This window comes from Lagenorhynchus albirostris, chromosome 5 (genome assembly GCF_949774975.1).
Source record: "Lagenorhynchus albirostris chromosome 5, mLagAlb1.1, whole genome shotgun sequence".
In the NCBI taxonomy this organism is placed as follows: Eukaryota; Metazoa; Chordata; class Mammalia; order Artiodactyla; family Delphinidae; genus Lagenorhynchus; species Lagenorhynchus albirostris.
The window spans coordinates 65085053-65108621 of NC_083099.1; the positions used below are offsets into that span (position 1 = coordinate 65085053).

Sequence of the window (23569 nt, forward strand, 5' to 3'; positions counted from 1 at the left end):
TACAGACCATGACTGAAATATATTTATATCCATTAGATGGAGAAGTTGCATCAAATCCATTTGCCAGGCCTTGAACTGTCCATCTGGCAGTTTAAAATGTCTGGGAACGATACAAACAGGCTTCCCTGGGTTGCACTTTGGACAAGTGGGACAAGTGAGGTAGGCACTTTTTTCGACCTTATTGTTTTCCCACCAATATTGGTTCATGAAGGCTCTCATTTTGTCAGGAGAGCAATGGTTTAATGCACATACAGTGGTAAGGAGTAGGAATTTTAGAATCTCTGGTAGGACTGTGTTGTTATTTGGTCCAAACCAGAGCTCTTTTTTTTTTTTTAACATCTTTATTGGAGTGTAATTGCTTTACAATGGTGTATTAGTTTCTGCTTTATAACAAAGTGAATCAGTTATACATATACATATGTTCCCATATCTCGAGATTTCTCTTTTTATAAAATCAACAATTGCTGAAAATCTTGTTTTTCTGAGCCCAGTTTTAGGGCCTCTCTAGCCAGTTTTTCTAAATTATCGTTTGGGGAAATATCCCTTTGGACCATGACAGAGGTTTGGCTACTGTTGGTCCCTTTAAGGGCAGCATTGCTTGCAGAAATGTCAGCAAGGTAAATTTCCCTTACTTTCCAGAGAGTCCAGTTTAGAATGCCCCAGGATCTTAATAATAGCTAAAGCAGCAGGTTAAAGTATTTCATTTAATAATTCCCAAATGTAGGGACCATTCTTAAATTTTATTTCCATGGAAGTAAGGAAGCCACATTTTCCCCACAACTCTCTAAAATCATGAGCTACTCTGAAAGCATATCTACTATCAGTATGGCAGTTTTGTCCTTGGCTAAAGGACAAGCCTCTGTAAGAGCGTATAATTCAGCCTATTGGGCCAAAGTAGCCATAGGTAAAGATGCTGCCTCAATACCATCAAAAGGAGTTGTAATGGTATACCCAGCACAATATCCACCATTGTCGCCTTTAAATACAACCAACCCATTGTTGAACCATGAGAAATTAGCGTTACCCAATGGAATTTCCTACAGATCGTGAGAGGGGTCAGGTGGTTGGTCAGCGTTAAGCAGTTGCGAGGGACTTCATCAGTGACAGGAGAGAAGAGTAGCCAGGTTAAGGTTATTACAATGTAAAAGAGTTGTGTAAGCAACAGTTAACAAGAGGACCTCATAAGAGGTGAGGCGACTGGCTGAGAAATGTTGAGTGTGATGAGAGTTCAGGAGGCTTCTGCTGCATGAGGTACAAAAATGGTTAAAGGGGATCCCACAATGATTTTCTCAGTAGTGTTAACCAAAAAGGCAGTAGCCGTAATAGCTCTAAGGCAAGGGGGTATCCCTGTGCCACAGAATCAAGCTGCTGGCTATAATACCCTGTGAGTTTATCATGGCCCCTGTCTTTTTGGTGAGTACCCCAAGGCATTCCCTTCCTCTTCGTATATAGAAAGGAAAAAGGGAATCTGATAATTGGGACGGCCAAAGTCAGCTGAGAGTTCATCAAACTCTTCTTTAAGGCCTTGAAGGCTGTGTCATCCAGTTCTTCCCATAAAATTGAACTGGGTTATTGTTGAGCAAATCATAGAGGTTTGGCCTTAAGAGAGAAATTTGGGATCCAATTTCAGTAATAACCAACTAGCCCAAGAAAACCTTGCAGTTGGCACTTAGTTTTAGGTCTAAGGGGACTTAGGACACTAAGAAATCTTATCTGGATCTAGGTGTAGTTGTTGTTCTGATATCAGATGCTCTAAATATCAAACCTGGGTTTGGACAAGCTGCAATGTTTCTTTGGCAACCTTATGTCCCTTTAAGGCTAAAAGCTTTAGCAAGTGGATGATGTCTTCCTGTGAGGAGGCTTGAGAAGGAGAGCAAAGAAGCAAATCATCCACCTGTTGCAACAAAGTAGAACCCCTGGGGAACTTTACATCATCCAGATAAGCCTTCAGGATTTGTAAGAAACAAGGACTCTCAGTATAACCCTGAGGCATTATTGTCCAGGTGAACTGTTTTTCTTCCCAAGTAAAGACAAAAAGGTATTGGCCAGCTTTGTCAACTGGAATTCTAAAGAATGAACTGCGTAAATCTATTATAGTAAAAAGTTTACTTCCGGTGGGAATGGATGTTAGTAAGGTATGAGGGATAACAATGCTGTTTATTGCTCGGAGGTCCTGGACAAATCTCCACGCTTGGTCCTTAGGTTTTTCCCACCAGTAAAATGGGAGTATGACAGGAGCTAATACAAGGGACAATGAAACCATGAGCCTTGTAATCTTCTATTATGGGCTTTATGCCTTGAAGGGCTTCTTTACAAATAGGGTATTAATTCTGGGAAGAGGTCTTGAGGGATCTATTTGAATCTTGATGGGAAGTACACTGTGGATTGTGCCTATAAGGAAAATGGTAGCTGATTCAATAGGGACAAATGATCAGTGTTTCCAGAATCTGCTCTACTATTATCAGAGATGGGACAAAAAAAAAGATGTCAAAGGATCATTTAATTCACCTGCTGGATAACTTTGATAACGACTGTCCATTTTTTAGAATTATTTCCCCTTTTTTGGACAAAGACATTCAGGCATGCTACTTCTCTAAGAAGTGTCAGCCTAATAGATGAATAACAGCAGAGGGACTAAGGAGAAAAGTGTGGGTATCTCTCAAAAGGCCTAAACAAAAGGCAATGAGTTCAGAGACAGGAACCTCTTGATGTTCATTGGAGATCCCCACTATTTGAACTGTTTTAGTACTCCAAGGCATCTATTCTTGCTTTCTTACCTATTAACCAGTCTTTGAACTTTTGTAACCTGTCTGGGATTCTATGTGCCCCGAATGGATATACCCTTACATGTGGGAAGATTAAGATTTTGGCTGTCTTCCCTGGAGGTGACTCAACTAGAGTACGAGAGAGCTGGTTTGCCAGATTCTCTAAATCTGGAGTGGACATAGTTTCCCTTCTATCCTGGTCCTTTTTACTAGAAGGGAAAGGTCCTGGTTCAGCCCATTAATAAACATAGAGTTAAAGGCTACCCGGGTGGAATCTACATCTGAAGGAAGACCAGAATCTGAAGCCTACTGTAATATTCATGAACAGGTTCATCAGAGTTTTGTGTGCAAGCCTGAATTTTGTTCCCATCAACAGGCTTTGGAAAAGCCCTAGGAATTGCTTCATAAAGTTGCCTAGCAATTGCCTGAGCTTGATCGCATAGTAAGTTAGTAGGCTGGATTCCCAGCTGTAACTCTAGAGACCTTTCAGGACTTTCCTAATTAGCGGTTTTCATCCAGTGCTGGGCCTGGCCTTCACCAATGAGCATATGAACTAGCTGAGAAAAGTCACAGAAACCAGGTTGATAAGTTTGAATGACTATATTAAATTCCTCAGCGGATCATTGAGATCTTCAGTTTCTTCGGGAAGGTCTTTGACTATGGCTTGCCTTTCAGCTTTAGCCCAGGTAGTGTAAGAAATTAAGGGCTTAGCCTCTGGATCCTCAGAAGTCTTAATTTTAAAAAGACAGGATCTGACAAGTGCAGAGGAAAAGGGGGTGGGGAGAGTTTCAGAGAAAAGGGAAAGTTTGGTGGAAGAATTATTGTGAGGGATTTGAAGGTATAGTGGAGGCATAGGCATCCTAGAAAAGAAAGAAGAAGATGGTGCCAAAGGCAGAGCCTGAGACAAAGAAGCCAAGGAAGAAGAGCCTCAGGCTTCAGGAGCCATTTTATCTTTCTTCAATCATTTGTCTGCCTCAGTTAATCTTTTGCAGAGGTAATTTCAGACTCCTGATAATAGTTGGGAAGCCTCAAAATACCAAATGAAATAAGCATTCCACTCAGTTCTGGAAATTTTTGACCTATTGTAGTCCAGTTTGGATTTTTTTGGTTTTGGTTTTGGCTGCGTTGCGTCTTTGTTGCTGTGCACGGGCTTTCTCTAGTTGAGGCAAGTGGGGGCTACTCTTTGTTGCGATATGAGGGCTTCTCATTGTTGTGGCTTCTCTTCATGCGGAGCACGGGCTCTAGGCTTGTGGGCTTCAGCAGCTGTGGCACACGGGATCAGTAGTTGTGGTGCACGGGCTTAGTTGCTCCGCGGCATGTGGGATCTTCCCGGACCAGGGCTCGAACCCATGTTCCCAGCATTGGCAGGTGGATTCTTAACCACTGTGCCACCAGGGAAGACCAGTTCAGTTTTAAGGAAATTAAATTTTGTGAATTTCAAAAGTTCCCCACAATGGCCATTGGTACTCTAAATTGAGTTTGTTCAAGTCCGTTTATTTAGTTAGAAATGAACATGAGGAAGGACCCTGGTGTTTAGACATAAAATCATCTGGAATCCCTGTAGTGAGGGCACCCTCAAAATACTTAGATAACTGGGAGCCCATTTCTTAGAGGTTTTTCTCTAGGGTAAAGAACAATTTTCAAACAGCTCAAATAGCTTACAGAACAAATGGCTCAATTCAAATAGCTTGCAAGCCAATCCCAGCCAGTCTTAAGGAGATAGCTTTGTCCTGAAGGATCTAGACCAAAGGCTTTTTAAAGCCAGTCTCCAGAAGACAGCCATTCCAAAGGAAAAGGCAAAAGGCTGAAAAACTCGGCACTGATTCAGAAAAAAATTCCCCTGTTCCCGAAGGAATGAGTCAAAGGGTATCCAGCTTCAGGAGAAGCAGCCTTTGTTCCAAAAGGAATAGGCTGAAGGTTAGCCAGTTTCAGTGAAACAGTCTGATCTCAAATCAGACAGAAGTGCCAATTTCACATACAGAACAAGGCCTTAAGGAGAAAGAGGAAACCTTCAAATAGATACTGAATAAAGCCTGGAGCTTCAAAAGCAAAGAGGGTGCGAGCTCGGATCCAGGAGAAAGCTACACCTTCAAACTCCGGGGTTGGAAAAGCAATGAGGAGCAATGGGCTCAACTGTGGATACCACACCTGTTTGCTCACCAACCCTGGAGCTGTTGGGTGTCTTCTCTGGTCCCTGTACAGGCCACCAAAATGTTGACCCGAAACAAATAGATTGCCAGATATTTCTACCGCAGAGATGGGTTTATTTGGGATCAGCAGAGAATTGCAATTTGGGGCCTGCAACTATGGTGAGCCACAGCGAAGTCCCCAAACAACAAGGGAAGGAAAACTCTTATAAAGAGGAAAAGGAAGTTGGGAGGGCTGTAGTAAACAGAGCCCATGGCTTTCCATTGGCTGAGCTGTTGCCACGAAAGAAGTCTCTCTTCTTCCTATTGAGCTCTGCTACTGTCACAGAGCGTGACTGCTCCCCCTTCTGGTCTCCCAACTTCTATGTAATTGAGGTTTCTGTTAATTATTTACACTGGGCAAAAGCATACTGTGATTCTTTTGATCAAATAAGATGAAAATTGAGGGATATCAAGAGACTGGGATTCATCAGAGTTTCACTCTCCCCTTATTCCATAATTATTTCAACACCAAGTATCGGTCAGATATTGTCTGCACAACCTTCAGCCTGAAGGTGGAATTTTTTTTTTTTTAACCTGTCTGAATACTCTCCAAGTCCCAAGTGAGTTGATAGACTCACTTAGCAATGGGGTAGGTGAAAGTGACATTTACCTGTGGCCTGTGGTTAATCCTGGAGAGAACCAAACATGGTCCAAGTTGGGGAACTTTCTGATTCCTTTAAAAGTTGTTTCCCAGAGGAGAAGTTAAGGGCCCAGATTATATTTATTCCCAATTTTTTCACTTAAAAAATTACGTAATATAAAAATATAATATTATATGTGTGTATATGTATAATATATAGACACATGCACATATATGTCTGCAGACATTTACATATACACATATCTTTTGAAGTTGGACAGGTGTTGTGGGCTGCATTGTGTCCCTCAAAATTCATATACTGAAGTCCTAACCCCCAGTACCTCAGAATGTGACTGTATTTAGAGATAGGGTCTTTAAAGAGCTAATTAGATTAAAATGAAGTCATTAGGGTGGGTCCTAATTCACTATGACAGGTGTCCTTATAAGAAGAGGAGATTAGGATACAGATGAGTATAGAGGGAAGACCGTGTGGGGACAGAGAGAGATGATGGCCATCTACAAGCCAAGGAGAGATGCCTCAGTAGAAACCACTCCTCTGACACCTTGATCTTGGACTTCTAGCCTCTAGAATTGTGAGAGATTAACTTGTTGTTTAAGCCACACAGTTTGTGGTACTGTGTTCTGGAAGCCCTAGCAAACTCATACAACAGGGAATGTACAGATGTAACTCTTGTCCTCTCTCCTGGCAGCTGTTTCTCAGAAGAGGCACATAGGGCTTGGCATAATTTGTTTAAGAGCAATAGACAATATTCACACTCTATTACTCTTACCTGCCTCCTTTAAGAAGGAAAAATGACTAAGTAGGGGTATTATGTGGTGGCTATGGCCCTATTTCAATCAGGGTCTAGCAAGAAACACAACGCATCACTAGCACTGTATGTGTCTTTCAGGTTCAATAAAGTGAGCGGAAGGGAATTCATGGCTCTAGTGACTACCCTTAGGTCTCAGCACAAGAGTATGTAGGAAAAGCTGATTCTCGCCCTTTCCCATCCACTCAGCGTTCCCATCTCTTTCCCTCCACCAGCATTTAGCTCACCCAGGGCGCTCCATATTGGGTGTGACCAGTGTAGCAATAATAGAAAAGCCTCATTAAGGAGCTCAACTTATTGAAACATAAAACGGTTTTGTTCTAATTAATGGCTTTCTCCACCTCCAACCCTGGGTTGGAGCCGCTTAGTAACATCTTGGCCAGATTCCATACTAATCCTGTCATTCTAAACTACACTGAAGCTGTCCTGTTTGGATATTTAAAAGCTAGTGTTACTAATATTAAAAGTTCAATCTCAAATATAATCCGAAATGGGTTTCTTCCCTTTTAACACTTGCTAAACCAACCTGTGACTCTGGGAAGTGAGGTCTGCTTTCCATACCCCCGTCCCCATTGCTTCTCTCTTCAAACTCTTTCCCTCCATGCAGGTTCTGTCTAGAGCTTCACCAGTTCCCAGCCTTGGCTGCACATTGGAAGAACTCCCAACACCTGGACCCATCTCCAGAGATCCTGATTTAATTGCTCTGAGGGAGGCCTGGAAGTAAGGATTCTGAAAAGCATCTCGGGTGACTTACCGCAGAGAAGAGAGTGGGGAGGAAGGCAGATGCCGTTTAAGTCCCTGGTAGTGGGGAAGCAAGCTGGGCTGACTCCCTCTGGTCCTTTTTTTTTTTTTTTTTTTTTGCGGTACGCGGGCCCCTTACTGCTGTGGCCTCTCCCGTTGCAGAGCACAGGCTCCGGATGCGCAGGCTCAGCGGCCATGGCTCACGGGCCCAGCCGCTCCGCGGCATGTGGGATCTTCCCGGACCGGGGCACGAACCCGTGTCCCCTGCATCGACAGGCAGACTCTCAACCACTGCGCCACCAGGGAAGCCCTCTCTGGTCCTTTCTGACGCCGCTGGTCTCTGCTGGCATGAGGGATCCCTGCAGGTATATTGACTTATTTTTTTTTAATAGATAACTATTTTATTCATTTATTTATTTTTATATTTATTTTTGGCTGTGTCGGGTCTTCGTTTCTGTGCAAGGGCTTTCTCTAGTTGCGGAAAGTGGGGGCCACTCTTCATCGCGGTGCGCGGACCTCTTACTATCGCGGCCTCTCTTTTTGTGGAGCACAGGGTCCAGACGCGCAGGCTCAGTAGTTGTGGCTCACGAGCCTAGTTACTCCGCGGCATGTGGGATCCTCCCAGACCAGGGCTCGAACCCGTGTCCCCTGCTTTGGCAGGCAGATTCTCAACCACTGCGCCACCAGGGAAGCCAATACTGACTTTTTAGGAGGAGTGAGGGTGGGGGGAAGCAGCTTAATCCCAGCCCTGTCCTCCAGTGCTGAGCCCCTCCCCCAATGGTCTAGTCCCTCTAACCCCTTCTCTGGAATGGGCATAGAATGGCTTGACTTCTACCCTCACCACCATCCTCTTCCACATGAACTAATTCTCTTTAGCATACTTTAAGGGTCTCAAAGAACTGGAATGACATGAGTGTGCCCCCAACTTCTTCCCAGTCACACTAATTATAGTAATAAAATAGCATTATGTATTCAGCACCTGGATCTGTGCTAAGAATTGTATTGGTGACTTTTTATGCATGTTTTCTTATTTAATCATCACACAAGCCTGCCGAGAGATTTTTAAACCCTATTTTATAAACGAGGAAACTAAGGATCAGAGAAGTTTTATAGCTTACCCAGCATCACACAGTAAGAGAGTAACAGGCCCAGGGTTGAAATTCAGATCTGACTTCAAAGCAACAGCCTCTTAATCCTTCTCCTCTACCTGAACTGTCTTCCTTTTATGGTGTTAACCATTTCACATGTCTCCTCCCTTCAATAATGCAGCTACATTCTACCGAGGACTTTCAGTGCCCCAATCCAAAGAAGGGACTGATGGCGGAGATTTCTGGCTGGCAGATGGAGGAAAATTATTTCTGACTCCACCTCCTATACCAATGCAGGCAGTGCTTACGGCCAAAAACACACTTTGGATCTGCTACCTACTAGTAATAACCAGATTTGTGCAGATCACAGTTTCACCCACTCACTGGTGACATGTTTCAACTTTCTGTCCCCAGGACCCACTAATCATTTACAGCGTGTTGACTGATATGTGAACCAGGGGTCAAGGTGAACATACCCAGTTACATAACAAAAATGGATAAAGACTTCGTTGAATCAATCGTGTGTGTATGTGTGTGTGTTTTAGAAAATCTGTATAAACTTCTCTGCTGTGGTATCCCAGAGCAAAGAATGGTTTTCACATTTTAACAAAATGAAGTTACTCACTGCAGCACTGTTTTTCATCCTTTTGATCCCACTGCAGCATTCCTGTGCTGTGAGTCCCACAGGCTGTGATGCTGCTGAGCCCGTGGCTGGGAAAGCTCTAGACCTGATCAATAAAGGACGGTGGGATGGCTACCTTTTCCAGTTGCTGTGGGTCGCTGATGTCCACTTGGACAAAATGCTGTGGCGCTGCCCATAGCAGAGCTGAGTGGGGAGATGATGTACCAGGGGCAACTGAGACTCTAGCCCCTAAGCCTGCTGCTTTGCACAGTGGATTGGCTTTGGGCAGGGTTTTCTGTTTCATCTGTGGGCTGCTGTGGCTGTTCTTTTTTCCTTCAGATGGATGTTTGTTACTAGTATGTCCTTAACTATGAAACAGCCTGTAAGTACTTGTAAACACTTATGCAGAGCCCAGTCAAAGGCTCAGTACTGTAAGAGAAAGATTAGAATAAACTGTGGGACTTGCTCTCAAAGAAATAATAATCAGCTCACATGCACACATATGTGAACTGCATAAGATGGGGTATATTCAAGTGACCAAGTGAGTGGTATAGATGCAGGAGTGATCTCATAAAAGGACTATTTCGATGGGATGGGAGAAGGCTTCCTTTGCGTCCTGAAGGGTGAGGAGGATTTGAATAGGACGGTGGCTTGTGTAATGGCCTTCCAGGAGAATGCCAGCCATACCACCTCTATGTGGGTAGGGAATCAGGAAGGAAGGTGTTAGGGAGAAGCGGAGCAAAAGCAGAGGGGTTCCAGCAGTTCTCTGTGGGCTTTGGAGCAGTCATCACCTTGGAAGAGAGACCGTAGGCTTGAAGAAACCAAGCCTACTGTTTTCATTTAGGTTATATGTTTATTCGGAGTGCATTTGAGGGCTTGATAGAGATTACGGAGGCAGTCCTGCTTCTCCAGCACCACCCCAGAAATAACCTACCCTTTGGTGGAACCACTGAAATCAGGGAGGCGAGACCATGGGGCACCAAAGAGGACAAGCAGAGATATTTATACTTGTTACAGTGTTAGAAACCAAGGCCCTAAAGGTTACAGAGAACGAGAGTGGAGGGATTTAGGATTCCACTAGCAATCTGATGACCAGTCGCCCCCTTCCAGGCTCTCTGCCACATGTGTAGGACACAGGATGAATCATAGGACACAGGATGAATCAGCACAGTGCGACCTGAGTGGCAGTGGGGAAGGGGTGGGGGTGGGGGGGCGGATCTCCCTGTGCCTGGGAAGATAGGGGCCGGAGCAGGGACACAACTAGGAGCTGGTTCAGGAATGATGAGATGAGGAGCAGCCCCAGGCAGTGGGAATTAGGGCAATGAGAGTAAAGAAAAGACATGAGACGTTTCAAAGAAAGACCATTCAAGGCTTGAGGACAGGACATTCTTTAAGACAAAGACTAAGGCAATCAACGATTAATGGTGCCACTGACCAGACAAAAGAAGTTGAGAGAGGGAGCTGGTTTGTAAGAGAAGAGACTGAATTTAGCTTTGGGCAAGTTGAAATCAAGATAAGAAATCTGAGACTTCCCTGGCGGTCCAGTGGTTAAGACTCTGTGCTTCCACTGCAGGGGGCACAGGTTTGATTCCCTGGTCAGGGAACTAGGATCCTGCAAGCCACGCAGTGCAGCCAAAAGGGAAAAAAGTCAATCTATATTTTCAAAAAAAGACAAGAAATCCAAGTTCAGGAATAGAGCTGGATGAGAGGACACGACTGCATATACAGATTGGAGGCCGTGATGTGACTGTCAGCACTTATATTCTAGGCTTGTACCTTCAACACCTCCATCCAAACCAACACTGCTTTTTAGTGATTGCTTTTGAAAGTTCAAGGGCAGAAGCAACATTGTGACCAGTTAAAAAGAGCATTCAGAAGTAACTCTCTGAAGCGTTTTATTAAATAAATAGATCAAATGACGCAAAGGTAGGACATCTGCAATGACTTGGAGAGGAGCAGGAATTCTATTTAGGAAATAAAAAGATTGGGGTTTTTTTGAAGAAAACTCTGGGCTCCCACATGCTACCCACCCATTGCTTTCTTGGTATTCCCCAGGGATCCACAGCTGTCTAGTATTTAGTCTTGGATGTGAAAGAATCTGACTGTTCAGTCCTATCCAGGAAACACTGGGCTGACGGTGAGCCAAGCTGTTTCTATTCGTCCATCTGAAATCGTAAGTAAACACGGTTCCATTCCTCTCCTCTTAGCGTTCTTGACTTCTGTCTATTGTGCTTGCCCAGGATGGCTGCATACCTGGGCTAACACTGTAAAAGAGTAAGAGCAGCTTCTGCCTCTTGGCTCATGAAGACTGTGTTGACCTTGAGTAATATTTTCTTGAGAGCTACACCCTGGAACCCAGTTCAAGAAAAGTCAGTGGGGCTTGTGGTCCCATGTGATAGCATGACCAGCTGTAAGGCCTTGAGCAAATCACGTAACGTCTAAGAACCTATGAACTTGTAACCGTGTCCTATGAATACTGGTCCCACTAACAGAAATGGCCAAAGGGATTAGTTGCAGTCACCATGAGGAATAGGGTCTTGTTCTGCACGTTGCACGCGGGTACTCAGAGCCCAGGCTCCCTGCCACAGGAGGAGGACACAAAGATGAAAGAGCACAGATATAAGATTTCAACTCCAGAAAATAAGATGTTTACATGCCCAGGGGTTTTAGCATTTTTTTCCCTTGCAAATATTTGGGGTATGGCCATGATCTGTTTCAACAGTTTCTCCGTGGTTCTCATGAGGGTTTTGGATGCTTATAGCATTCAGATCACAGAAATATGCTAAGAAAATACAGGTTTTTGAGAGAGGGTTTGGTGAGAGAAAGCACAGACAAATTTCAAATGGTTAGTAGGAGTATGTTGCCTCACTTTTTTGTTCCCTCGTGTCAACCTGAGGAAAGCAGTAGGCAATAATATAAACCCCTCTTTCTTGCAGGTGATTGGACAATGTAAGGTAATAGCTATAACACTTTTGGATGGGTCTCAGAATCTTAGAGTGAATGACTTTAACTGCACCACAAGTTCTGGTATGATCATCTGTTAAAATGCTAATTAATTCTAATTAATACAAAATTCAGTCTTACAGTGGTATCATCATATAAGACTATTATGTACATATCTGAAATGGTTCCTGCCCTTGTGGACGTATTATTACTTGTTCTCCTGAGAAGAGAAGAGAGAGGGGTTTTCCTATTACTGGCACACCTTCTTTTAAATAAATTCAACATATAAAAATAGAAATTTACAAGAGGCTGTGTGGAATCATCGTAGAGAACATAAGCTCTGGGGTCAGATTTGTTTGAGTTTAAATCCCAGCCTTATCACTTACCAGTTGTGTGGTCTTGAGGGCAAGTTACTTAACCACTTCAAGCTTTCCTCCTCTGTAAAATGAGGATAACAATAATATTATCCCTTTGGTTCCTTCTCAGAATTAAATAAAATTGTCTGTGTAGTACACTTTGCAAAGTACTTAGCACTCGAGTATTGCCATCAACATCTGAAAGTTATGTATGTTCACAAAGCAGTCATACAAAGGATATATTATCTCCTTTAATCTCACAACAAGACTATGAAGTAAAGATTATGATCCTTTCTATTTTAGAGATAAAATAACTGAGCCTCAAAGAGATTCAATGACCTGCCCGGGGAACACAGCCAAAGTGTGGCAAAGTCAGGACCCTTTACCACCGGTGTTGACTCTAAATTCCATGCTCTTTTAATTCACTTTTTCAAAAAGAATTATCACAGAACTTCTTTTAAAATAATTAATCTTAACATGTTTCAACATATAAAAATTCAACAGTCAAGCAACTCCCTCAGGAGGTTGCCTTAAAGAAGGATTGAGCTGTACCTTCTCCTCTCTCTGTTAACGATGCCTCTCTCTCGTTGGCAGAGACAGGAAGAGGTCATTAAAATATTAGCGTTCTAGGGCTTCCCTGGTGGCGCAGTGGTTGAGAGTCTGCCTGCCTATGCAGGGGACACGGGTTCATGCCCCAGTCCGGGAAGATCCCACATGCCGCGGAGCGGCTGGGCCCGTGAGCCATGGCCGCTGAGCCTGTGCGTCCGGAGCCTGTGCTCCGCAACGGGAGAGGCCACAACAGTGAGAGACCCGCGTACCGCAAAATATATATATTAGCGTTTTATGAGTGATGAGGGTGGGGGCATCGTGAATAAGGGTCACAACAGAGACTTGAGCATCGGAAGGATCTGGGTTTAAGAGACGTGGCTGCTGATTGGCTGATCTGATCTTAGACAAGTTACTTAGCCTCCCCAACCCTCAATTTGTCCATCTATAAATTGGAAGCTATTGTTATTCTTGCTGCCATGCTTATATGTGTTAAGTCCTAGCATTGACATTGTAACCCAGTAACCACAAAGCTGCCAACTGCTTTCTCTAGTCTCTTCGGCACTGGTCAATACTAAAGACAGTCCAGTACTCTCAAATTTCTTTGCGGATACAGAGCTCTACAGAAAACAAGCTGACAACGCCCTGGAGAAGTACAAAAAGGAGAATGGTGACTTTGCTTCTTTCAGAGTGGACAAAGTGAGGAGGGTTGCAAGAGTTGTGAATCACCACTAACGTTTAGCTAGAGTTTGAGGGCCCAGGCCCCACCCTGGCAGGTGCAAACTCAGCAGCACTGTTCCTCTCCGCTGGCCTCGCTCGGCCAGCTGCCTTTTACCTTGAGACTTCTGTTGCAGCCTCAGCAGAGAGGCAGCAGATACCATAGAACTGCCCTCCTTCAGTTCTTTAGACTTTGGAGTTGGGGTGTGTGTATCTGAATATCTAACAGAGAAAAGGGAAAACCCAAACAAGGAAGAGGGAAAGACAGAAGAAAGAGCATAATAAGATGATGCGAGTCATTAAAATCATCAGGTCCTAACCTCCTTCTATTACAATGGAAGACTGAGACTCAGAGCGCCTATCTCACCACACCCAGTGGTGTGGCTCGAGTGGGGCAGTTCTGCCTCCCAGTCCAGGGATCTAAGTGCTTCCCACCCAGAGGGGTCTTGTCGAGCAGCTAGTTGATGTCTGTTGTGCATTTTGAAAATGCGAAGTTAAATAGATTACGGTGCATCCAAGCAATGGAATGAATACAACGTAATTACTAAAAACAACGTTTTGGATGGATATGCCCTGGAAAGTGTCTCAAGATACATTGCTAATGGAAAAAACAGGTTACAGAACAATACTTAGAATATGATCCTATTTATGTTAAATAATTAGATATATGTGTACATGTGCAACATATTTAGGAAAAGGCTTGAAGGAAAAACTCATCAAGTGGATGATAATGGTACCTCGGAGAAAGGGAGGCTGGGGTGCAGGAAGGGTGATTTTTCACACTGTGCTCGATTACGTCTGTGTTAGTTGAACGTTTCAATGAAATAGTATTCACCTTATCACTTATGTGATAAATATTTTAAAGGCAGAGACCATCAGAAAAATGGCACATATTGGGGCTTTTGAATCCTCATAGTGCTATATTGAATATTGGATCGTAGGTATCCACTGCCTTTTTTACTTTTTACGTCCCGAAACTGCTTGGATTCAACTTGTTCTAGAGAGGAGGGGAAAGAACCAATTACTACCTGGACTTCTCTGTGAGGAACTGCTCCAGTCACCACTTTCCCAGGCACTCTCATGTGAGTATAATCAGCCTCTGTGAAATACTAGGTAACATTTAGAGACCACTTACTATGGGCCAGGCAACTTTCTAAGTGCTTTACATATGTGACCTTATTAACCCACCACCACCCTATGAAGTAGGTACTATTTTTATTCCCGATTTACAGATGGGGAAACTGAGGCACAGAGAAGTTAAGTGAATCATGAGAGTATCATGTATATTATAGAATTATATATGCTATATACCTCAACACCAGGTTCTTTACCCATTAGGATTAAAGACTTAGCTAAAACTAATAACTTGCTTGTATTAAGAACTGACACCCAAGGGTGCTTTCACTCACTTCACCTCGTTTACTCCACTCAGTGACCCCATTTGACAAACGAGGAGGTAACTGAGGCTCAACAGAGGGAGGTGTGTTAGTTTCTGCTTTATAACAAAGTGAATCCGTTATACATATGTTCCCATATCTCTTCCCTCTTGCGTCTCCCTCCCTGCCTGATGTTCACAACTGAGCTGAGGTTAGAATCCAGTCCTCCAGTTGCTCAATCGATGGGATTGCTCCCCTAGTCACTTATACTTTGATACTCAGGTACCTGCAGGAAGATCTCCTTAATAACACTCAGCATTTGTATGGTGACTTACAGTTTACAAAGCACCCATGTTATTGCCTCATTGGAGCCCTGTGACAAGCCCTCTGAGGAGAAGCAAGTGTTTGCCTACATTTCCCTGGAACAAGATGGTCTAGAAGTTTAAACACTTGCCTAAGGGCACTTAGCTAGAAAGTGTTAGGACACAGGATGTTAGTGGTGGCCTTTTGATTTCAAGTCCAGGAATTTTCTGAGGTTTAATAACACATTCTCCAGGACGGAAAGAAAGGAGGCATTCATTCGTTCCTTCTCTCACTGTTCAACTTTTCAACCTCAAGCATTCTAGAATCCTGCTTAATAGCTACCAGGAAAGACACCCCACCTCCTCCATTTCCATCCCCAACAAACCCCTATCTTGGTGTAGGTAATGCAAACCCAGTAGAGAAACATGGCAGCTGGAGAAGAGGAGCTCAGTGCTAAGTGTTTTCCAGCATATTATCTCATTTAATTAAGCCTTCCCACAACGTGTAGTTAGTTAGCATCGTACTCACTTTACAAAGACAAATCCAGAAATTTTATGTAACTTGCTTAAACTCACAACCAGTAAGTGGCAAAGCCAAGATTAACATAGGTCTGTTTAGGTCTGTTTGACTCCAAAACTGTACTCAGATCCTCAATGCTTAACAGTCTCTTCTAAAAAAAGAGTTTTCTTCTTGTCCTAGTCTAACGTTGACAGCTGGGTATTGGGGCCTCTGGGGCATAGCAGTGCCAACCAGTTGTAACCTCGGTACCTAGGGTAGGGCCAGCAGACAGTCACTTTGACAGGGTCTGTGCAAACCCACTTTTATACTGGCTCCCTTCTTCCCAACATTTTCTTCCAAGGGCCCGGTTTAGGTTGTGCAAATCCCTCTTCTGCACCACTCTTCACTCTCTCTAGACACAGGCAACTCAGGTCTTCATGCAGAAGATTGGGCTAAAGGCAAGGTATCAATGATGCAGAGTTCCTCCTACAGCCCATGGGGAAGCCCAGCGCGGGGGACCACTCATGGAAGGGAACCACTGCAACTTGGAATGAAACCCTTCAGAACGTACACTTTCCCTGAAGTGTTGACTAGGAAAAATGGTTAAATAGCTGATGGAGATATTTGATAATATTACCCTGATTTTTCGAAAGCCTGTTTTCCTTTCCCAAATGTCTGGAAGTTCACAACAAGAGCTGGGCACCTTCATACCACCTGCACACACACACTCAAATACACATACACAGACACTAACAGGTTTATCTCTTCTTTATAGATCTTTGGATTCTGCAGAGCAGATTTGTCCTATGATGTAGAAGACTCTGACTTGGAAACCCCAAAAGACATTGTCATAAACTGTGAAGTTTTCAATCTTAAGGTGGGTTGCTTAAGTAGCCTTTGTCATGAGCAGTGCCAAACTAAGTGATATTTTCACACATATAGTGTATTTTGTTCTTATGGCTGTTGGTGTGTATTGTGTGTGTGTGAGAGAGAGAGAGACAGAGACAGAGAGAGAGAGAATAGGGAGAGGGAGAGAGAGAGAGATGATGGATGAGAGATGGGGGGGAGGAGAAATACAGAGAAAATAGGCCCCTGGGAAAGTACAATTGTTGATATGACACAAAAAGTATGAATTTTTCCCCAAGAATTGAGGGTAAGATTTGCCAGAAAGTAAAATCATGATCAATTCAATCAACCTCTAATGAATTTGAAAGTGGTCCTTGTAGTTAGGATTCCACTGCTGACACTTAATAATTCCTAGCTTTTATTATTAGGCATAGAACCTAAGAAGAATGAATTAGCCTAAAATTTACTATATAAAGGTATATGAAATAAGATTCAAAACAATATTTTACATATGTCCCAGAAAGTTTTGTTCTATACCAAGATATTCTTCACAGTATTTTTTACATCAGCAAAAATAAACACACAAAAAACAAAAAAAAAACCCTGAGTATAATCCAAATGTCCATGTACCAACCCTCACCCCCAAAATGGAGGGGGCAGGCTTGTCACCATGAACATGGCTCCACAAGTGCAAAGAGGTAAGTGCTCATCCTTTAGGAGTAGGAGAAGTTTGTACCATAAAGCCTCAACTCTTGAGAATATAAATTACAAAGCACTAGTTTCCCAAAGGTTGATCTATAGATGAGTATCATTTCATAATATAATTTCACCAGATTATGTTGAAATGAGAAGAATAATAATAAGGAAAGTTTTCATAATACAACATTTATTCCATCAAAAGGAGTATCCTTTACTCTGAGATTAACTTTCTGACTCGTGTTATCAAAGTATTATTCCTATTGTGAAATAATAATGGTGGTAGATGATAGTTTTGTTCATATTTTAAATGCCAAGTTGGCTAGATAAGAATTCGAGGAACCATTTTTTTGGGTCTCCTATTTTTAAAATTAGTTGTGAAATCCAAAAGTCTGGAAACCATTGGTGTAAATTAAATTAAACATCTAACTTCTTTTGTGTTACAGGATGATATTCACTCTTCTGTGTCCTTCACCAGGAACATACATCGTTCCTGGTGTGAAGTGGTGTGAAGCAGCGTTTGGGCCATGCCCTCCACTCTGGTGAGCATTCTCCTGCTGGCAGGACTCCATTTAAGCCCAATGGATCTAGAGATCACCATAATCCCCACGAGTCACATACCTTTAGATGCCCACCTCCCCTAGAAGACAAAAATTACTCAGACAGTCCACCATTTTGAGTAGGAGTTCCTCTACCATTGCCCCCTCCAGGGTCAAGATGCCATCACCCTCATTTTGACACCAGTGGGACCCATGGGCCCCCTCATAATCATAGTTCAGGTGAGTGCTATCCACACACACATTGTCCTCACAGTCACCATCCCCATGGACACCATCCCCATGGCCATGATTTCTATGACCATGGACCCTGTGCCCCACCACCCCATAGCCAAGGTCCCCAAGACCACCATCGCCGAGGCCATGGCCCACCACCTAGGCACTCAGAAGAAAGAGGTCCAGGTAAAGGACCTTCCATTGGAGACAAATTGAATATGTTCACTGACTCCCTCCACTAAAGAAAGGTGAAGTTCTCCCTCTTCCCGAAGCCAATTTTCCCAGCTTCTCATTGCCAAACCACAATAATCCCCTACAGCCAGAGATTCAGGCCTTCCCCCAATCAGCCTCTGAATCATGTCCAGGAGAATTCAAGAATGAGTTTCTACAAATCTCAAAGTTTTTTTGCATATACAGTTCTAAAATAAAATCTGATTTCCAAACTTCCCTGGTGTCACAGTGGTTAAGAATCTACCTGCCAATGCAGGGTACATGGGTTCGATCCCTGGTCCGGGAAGATCCCACATGCCATGGAGCAACTAAGCCGGTGTACCACACTACTTAGCACGCAGGCCACAACTACTGAAGCCCACGTGCCTAGAGGCCGTGCTCCACAACAAGAAAAGCCACCACAATGAGAAGCCCCTGCTTGCCTCAACTAGAGAAAGCCCGCACGCAGCAACGAAGACCCGACACAGCCAAAAATAAATTTTTAAAAAAGTAATAATAAAAAACTAAGTAAAATCTGATTTCCTTGATGGGAAAAATGAATCATGTCCTAGATTAGAAACATAAATAAAATGTGACCAGTAATAAATGCAAAATGACAAGTTATTTTAACCTTATATTCATACTCAGCATCGGGAAAAATGTGAGTGGGGGTGGAAATGGCATGAGAAGAGGGAGACAACTGGAAAGGAGAGGAAAGACCTCAGCACTACAGATTAGAAGTTAAGTCCATCACTGCCTATTACATCACTTGAGGCAAATCTCTGATCCCCAGAATTTCTTTCTTCCTGAACTTAACTCCTTTAATTCTAGCGTCTTTTCTCTACTAGTACTTATGCTGAGGTTGGGCCTACCAAGAAGGAATGTATTCTCACTTAAAGGATTATTCTTATAAAAGGGACCCAAATTCTCTTCCACTTGTTTTTTCCAGCCCATTTGTTTTTTGGAACAAATTAATTTCGATTTCAGGTTGATGTCCTAACTGAGCTAATGGGAAATTTAACCTCAGTCCTTCTTGGAGTTCCTGCTACTTCCCACACGAAGTGGTGCCGCGTTTTACTCTCATAGTGCCAAGGTGTTTGGGTGGTGGGCATGAGAAGGAGGTCTGATTCTTTTTTTTTTTTTTTTTTGCGGTACGCGGGCCTCTCACTGTTGTGGCCTCTCCCGTTGCGGAGCACAGGCTCCGGACGCGCAGGCTCAGCGGCCATGGCTCACGGGCCCAGCCGCTCTGCGGCATGTGGGATCTTCCCGGACCGGGGCACGAACCCGTGTCCCCTGCATCGGCAGGCGGACTCTCAACCACTGCGCCACCAGGGAAGCCCAGAGGTCTGATTCTTCATCACTAATCCACCAGGTCCCCCGGCTGAGGGATGCTTACTACCCTGTTCACATCTCTCTTTAGGTCTCGTTTATCTGCTTCTTCTGTACCAAACTGGGATATAGGAGTCTCTGTAAGATGCTAATGGACATGACTGCCAAGAGACACCATATGGCTGGTTTCTCCCTCAGATCTTGCTGCCTCCAAGCTACAGCCCCAGAAAGCAGGACAGAGGTGTCCTCTGCTTCACAAGTCCTCTGTTCTTCTCTTCTCTTCTCCCCAGGCTAGGGACACTCTAGTCTCAGATAACTTCTCTTTATTCGTTTTTGCTCAAAAGACTCCTTTCTCACACTTGGATCCTCTTTCTTTCTCCTTCCCAAATCAAGTCTCAAGCATAGACACAGGCTACTAAGACTTTAGATTCTCTCTACCTGACTTAGTGAAGCAGTTTCAGGTGTGTGGTGTTGGCAGAAGGTAGATTCTAACAGCAGGGCTGCGGGTGGGGTAGGAAAAAAAGCTAAGGGTGAAAGCAACTAAGCTCTTAGACTGGGAAGAAGGAGAAATGCGCGAAGATGGAGAAGCTGAAGCTGGGAGAGTGAGGGGATGGCTGAATGTGCACGGTCCACGAGTTGGAAAGGAATACACGGCCGATCACGGTGGTGTTTCAAGTGAAAACTCAAAAACAGTGTTTTTGAACCTAAGTTTGTGTGCCTGACACACTGTGAAGCCAAAAAAAAATGTCAGTTTGGATCAGAGAAAGGTTTATTAGTTGAGGAGGCGCCAGCGTGGAAGATGGGACTTTTCTCAAATTTATCTTCCTGGCTGGCCGGGGTACAAGGTTCTGAAAGGCAAAAAAGTAAAGGGGAGGGGATCTTTGTGATTTTCGCTTCCTGATAAGACCTCAGTTGCAGACATCCTGGCGCCATCTTGTGACTCGATGTGTTCTTGGTGATTGTGATTGATCTATGTGTTCCTGCAAAGCAAATTAGTCAATGGTGGTCTTGTGATCCCTTAACTTCTTTCTAGGAGAGAGCAACAGCGATGGTGGAGGCATTTTATTATTTCTTAGAGCCTTCGTGATGGTTCAGGAGTTTCAATTCTTAATTGACCCTCCCAGGGTCATCAATTTTAAGCCCGTTTGGAGCCAGCTGGTTTAAGCCACAGGACAGTTTGGGGTCATGAATCAAGGCATTAGTTTAAACTAACAGTCATGGATAAGATTATGTTGGACTTGATTTTTCTTCCTCTGCATTCCCTCACTTCCCTAGTTAGTAACTGTTCGAATCTGTCTTTGGAACTCAGGGAAGGTCTAGGAGACTAAAACCTTTTTACAAACAAGAGGCAGGCAGAGGACATGCGGTGGGGGTCTGGTCCTGGGAAGGCCCCAAAGGGTCCTGTTCAGTTACAACTGGACTTGGCACTGTATACAGGTGTATAACTGATAGGAAAGAGTGACTTTGAAGGACACTGATCTGAGCTCTAATCCAAGTCCCACAATTTACTAATTATAACAAACATTAAAGAAGCATTCGTATACTTTTTAGCTATCATATGACAACAACAACAAAAATCTAGAAAAGGAGCAATCAGTGGTATATTGTCTAAACCTCTAGAACAATGTAAGGTCCCTAAAGTAAGTAGGAATCCTTTCTTACCCCATTATTCACCTGTAGCAACTATTTGCATATTATGAATGCATTTAATTAAATGAATTGAGAGCATTCAATCCTATGTTTTCCAGGACGCAGTTTTAATAACTCAAGCAATATTTGTGAAAGGACTTAATAAAAATTATAAAACACTGCTCAAATGCTTCTGTGGGTTATTAAGCTATGTGTTTTTTTGGTCTTCCTGGATTTCACCTTCTTCCACTCCCTGTGTCCATGCCTTCATGGAGGAATGTGATTCTGCAGGGCTGGCGTTCAGCAGGTGCCACCCTAGTTGTCTATGGCTGGTGACTCTTCTGACTGGTTGTTGTATCTGGTCTGATTGGTCAGTGCTTTCGTCATATTAGTTATTGAATACTTAGAGTATCAACACTGTGGCTCCAGGAAATGAAGTCTAGCTGTATTCCAAGGAAGAAAGAAAAATGGGTTGCCACCATTACTATTTTTTAGAGAAGAAAGATGAGGCCCAAAGACGTTGAATTCCTTTCTTAGGATCTTACAGTCAGTAAATTGTGGGTCTGGGATTACAACCCAGATCAGCCTCCTCCAAAGTCACATTCTTTGCTACTTATTATATTTCCTGTATACGCTGCCAAGTCCTGTGTTTTTAAATTTTTTGTCAGTTTTATTGAGGAGTAATTGACATACATCACTGTGTAAGTTTGTGTTCTGCATGATGCTTTGATATACATAAATGTGAAATGATGATCACAATAGGTTTAGTTAACATCCATTATCTCATATAGATACAATTAAAAAAAAAGAAAAAAATTCTTCTTGCGACGAGAACCCTTAGGATCTACTCTTAATGACTTTCCTATATATCACACAGGAGTGTCAGCTATATAGTCACCATGATGTGCATTATAGCCCTAGTGCTTATTTATCTCATAACTGAACGTTTGTGTCTGTTGAGCACCTTCCTCCAAGTCCGGTTTTTGAGTCTTCACTTGAAACATCACCACGATCAGCCTCGTATTCCTTTCCGAGTCCTCCTGGACCGTGCACCTTCAGCCACTCACTCTCCCAGCTTCAGCTCACTCTCCCAGCTTCAGCATCTCCATCTTTGCACATCTCTCCTTCTTCCCAGCCTAAGAACTTACCTAAGTCTCTTTCACCTCTAGCTTTTTTTTTTCCTACACCACCCCCGACCCCGCCTCAATACACACACATACTGGAATCTACCTTCTGCTATCACCATGCACCTGAAACCACTTCAGTAAATCAGGGATTCTTAACCATCCCACTCTAAATGTGTTTATAATTTATAAGAACTAATTACCAGGCCCTGTACATATCTTAATTCATTCACTCCTCAAAAAAAAAAAAAAAACATGAAGATACTATTCTACATTTAACAGAGGAGGAAACTGAAGCTCAGAAAGGTTATATGACCCTGGCTTGCTCAGAAACACAGAGCAATTAAGGAGCAGAGCTAGATTGGAATCAAGGTTGGATTACTGTCAAGTGAAATGTTCCTGCCACTCCACTACAAGGCCGCCATTCAGCCCACATTGACCCCTCTTTTCCAAGGGCTCTCAGGAAGATGGAATTGCCAAGCTAGAGACCCTATCAACAACAGAGAAGTCAAACACCTTTTTTGTGAGGGAGGGGATAAGACTTGAGGGCAAACTTCTGCTAGGGGCTAGCCCTTGTCTTAGACCACCTCTCCCCGAATAGCCCATCTTTCTCAGACAGGTGGCGGAGGCTTGGTAGTGAAAGACACCAAGCCAGAAGCACGGCCTGGGGATGCAGGGCTTCACCCAACCCATCTCTTCTTATGCTTCTCCCCTCTCTCCTCCACCCTGGGGAGCATTTTCCTTTCTAGAACTAATGCAAGTGAGTGGAGAGAGGCTGGCTTGAACACAGACCAGAAAGGATGTCCATATTTTATTTTTAGTTGCACCAATATTCTGGTGTAGGACCCCCAGCACTTACTACGTCGCTGTGCATGGGCTCCCCAGGCACGCAATATGATTGCTGGCAGCTTGCTTCTCTGCAGCTAGAGAAGTTAACATGCAGAGCAATTTTATTGAAAGGTGTCTGCACATTGTATCTACAGTTGCATTGTTGCCACGTGCAGTGGCCTTCATAAATGGCTTTGGGAAAGTCACAAGGGAATAACAGAGGTAGTTGGTGTTTTTTTCTCTTCCTTTATTAGAGTCTGCTCTGATTTGCTAGACAAAGTTGTGCAATCACCAGGAAATGTGCTCTGTGCTCCCACATGCTCCCCAAATGCAAACAAGCAGGTCAACAACCCCAGTGTTGTAATGTTTCAGCCTGAAATCTGCTTGGATTACCCAGCAGGGCCATTTGTCCTTTTGGAATAAGCAAATAGTGCATGGCAGCAGGAATTAGCCAGGCCCCCAGAGCACTGAGGCAGCAGGGAGAGGAGAGCCCAGAGGAAATAGAGGCTGAAGATAGTTAAAATCAGCATCTTAATTGGCTCCCAATTCTTCGTGAAACTCCCAGAGGGAGACTTAAATC

At 43.6% G+C, this 23569-nt stretch overlaps 1 protein-coding gene across 1 annotated transcript; it reads left to right on the top strand.

The window, feature by feature from the left end:
• Positions 1–9407: 9407 nt before the first annotated feature.
• HRG (histidine rich glycoprotein) lies at positions 9408–18976 on the top strand. Its single transcript, XM_060149026.1, is given in 10 exon segments — positions 9408–9515; positions 10889–10963; positions 10965–10988; positions 11752–11842; positions 13214–13380; positions 14379–14459; positions 16330–16431; positions 17575–17638; positions 17910–18055; positions 18911–18976. Coding segments are annotated over 10 exon segments (924 nt in total).
• The last annotated feature ends 4593 nt before the right edge of the window (positions 18977–23569 follow it).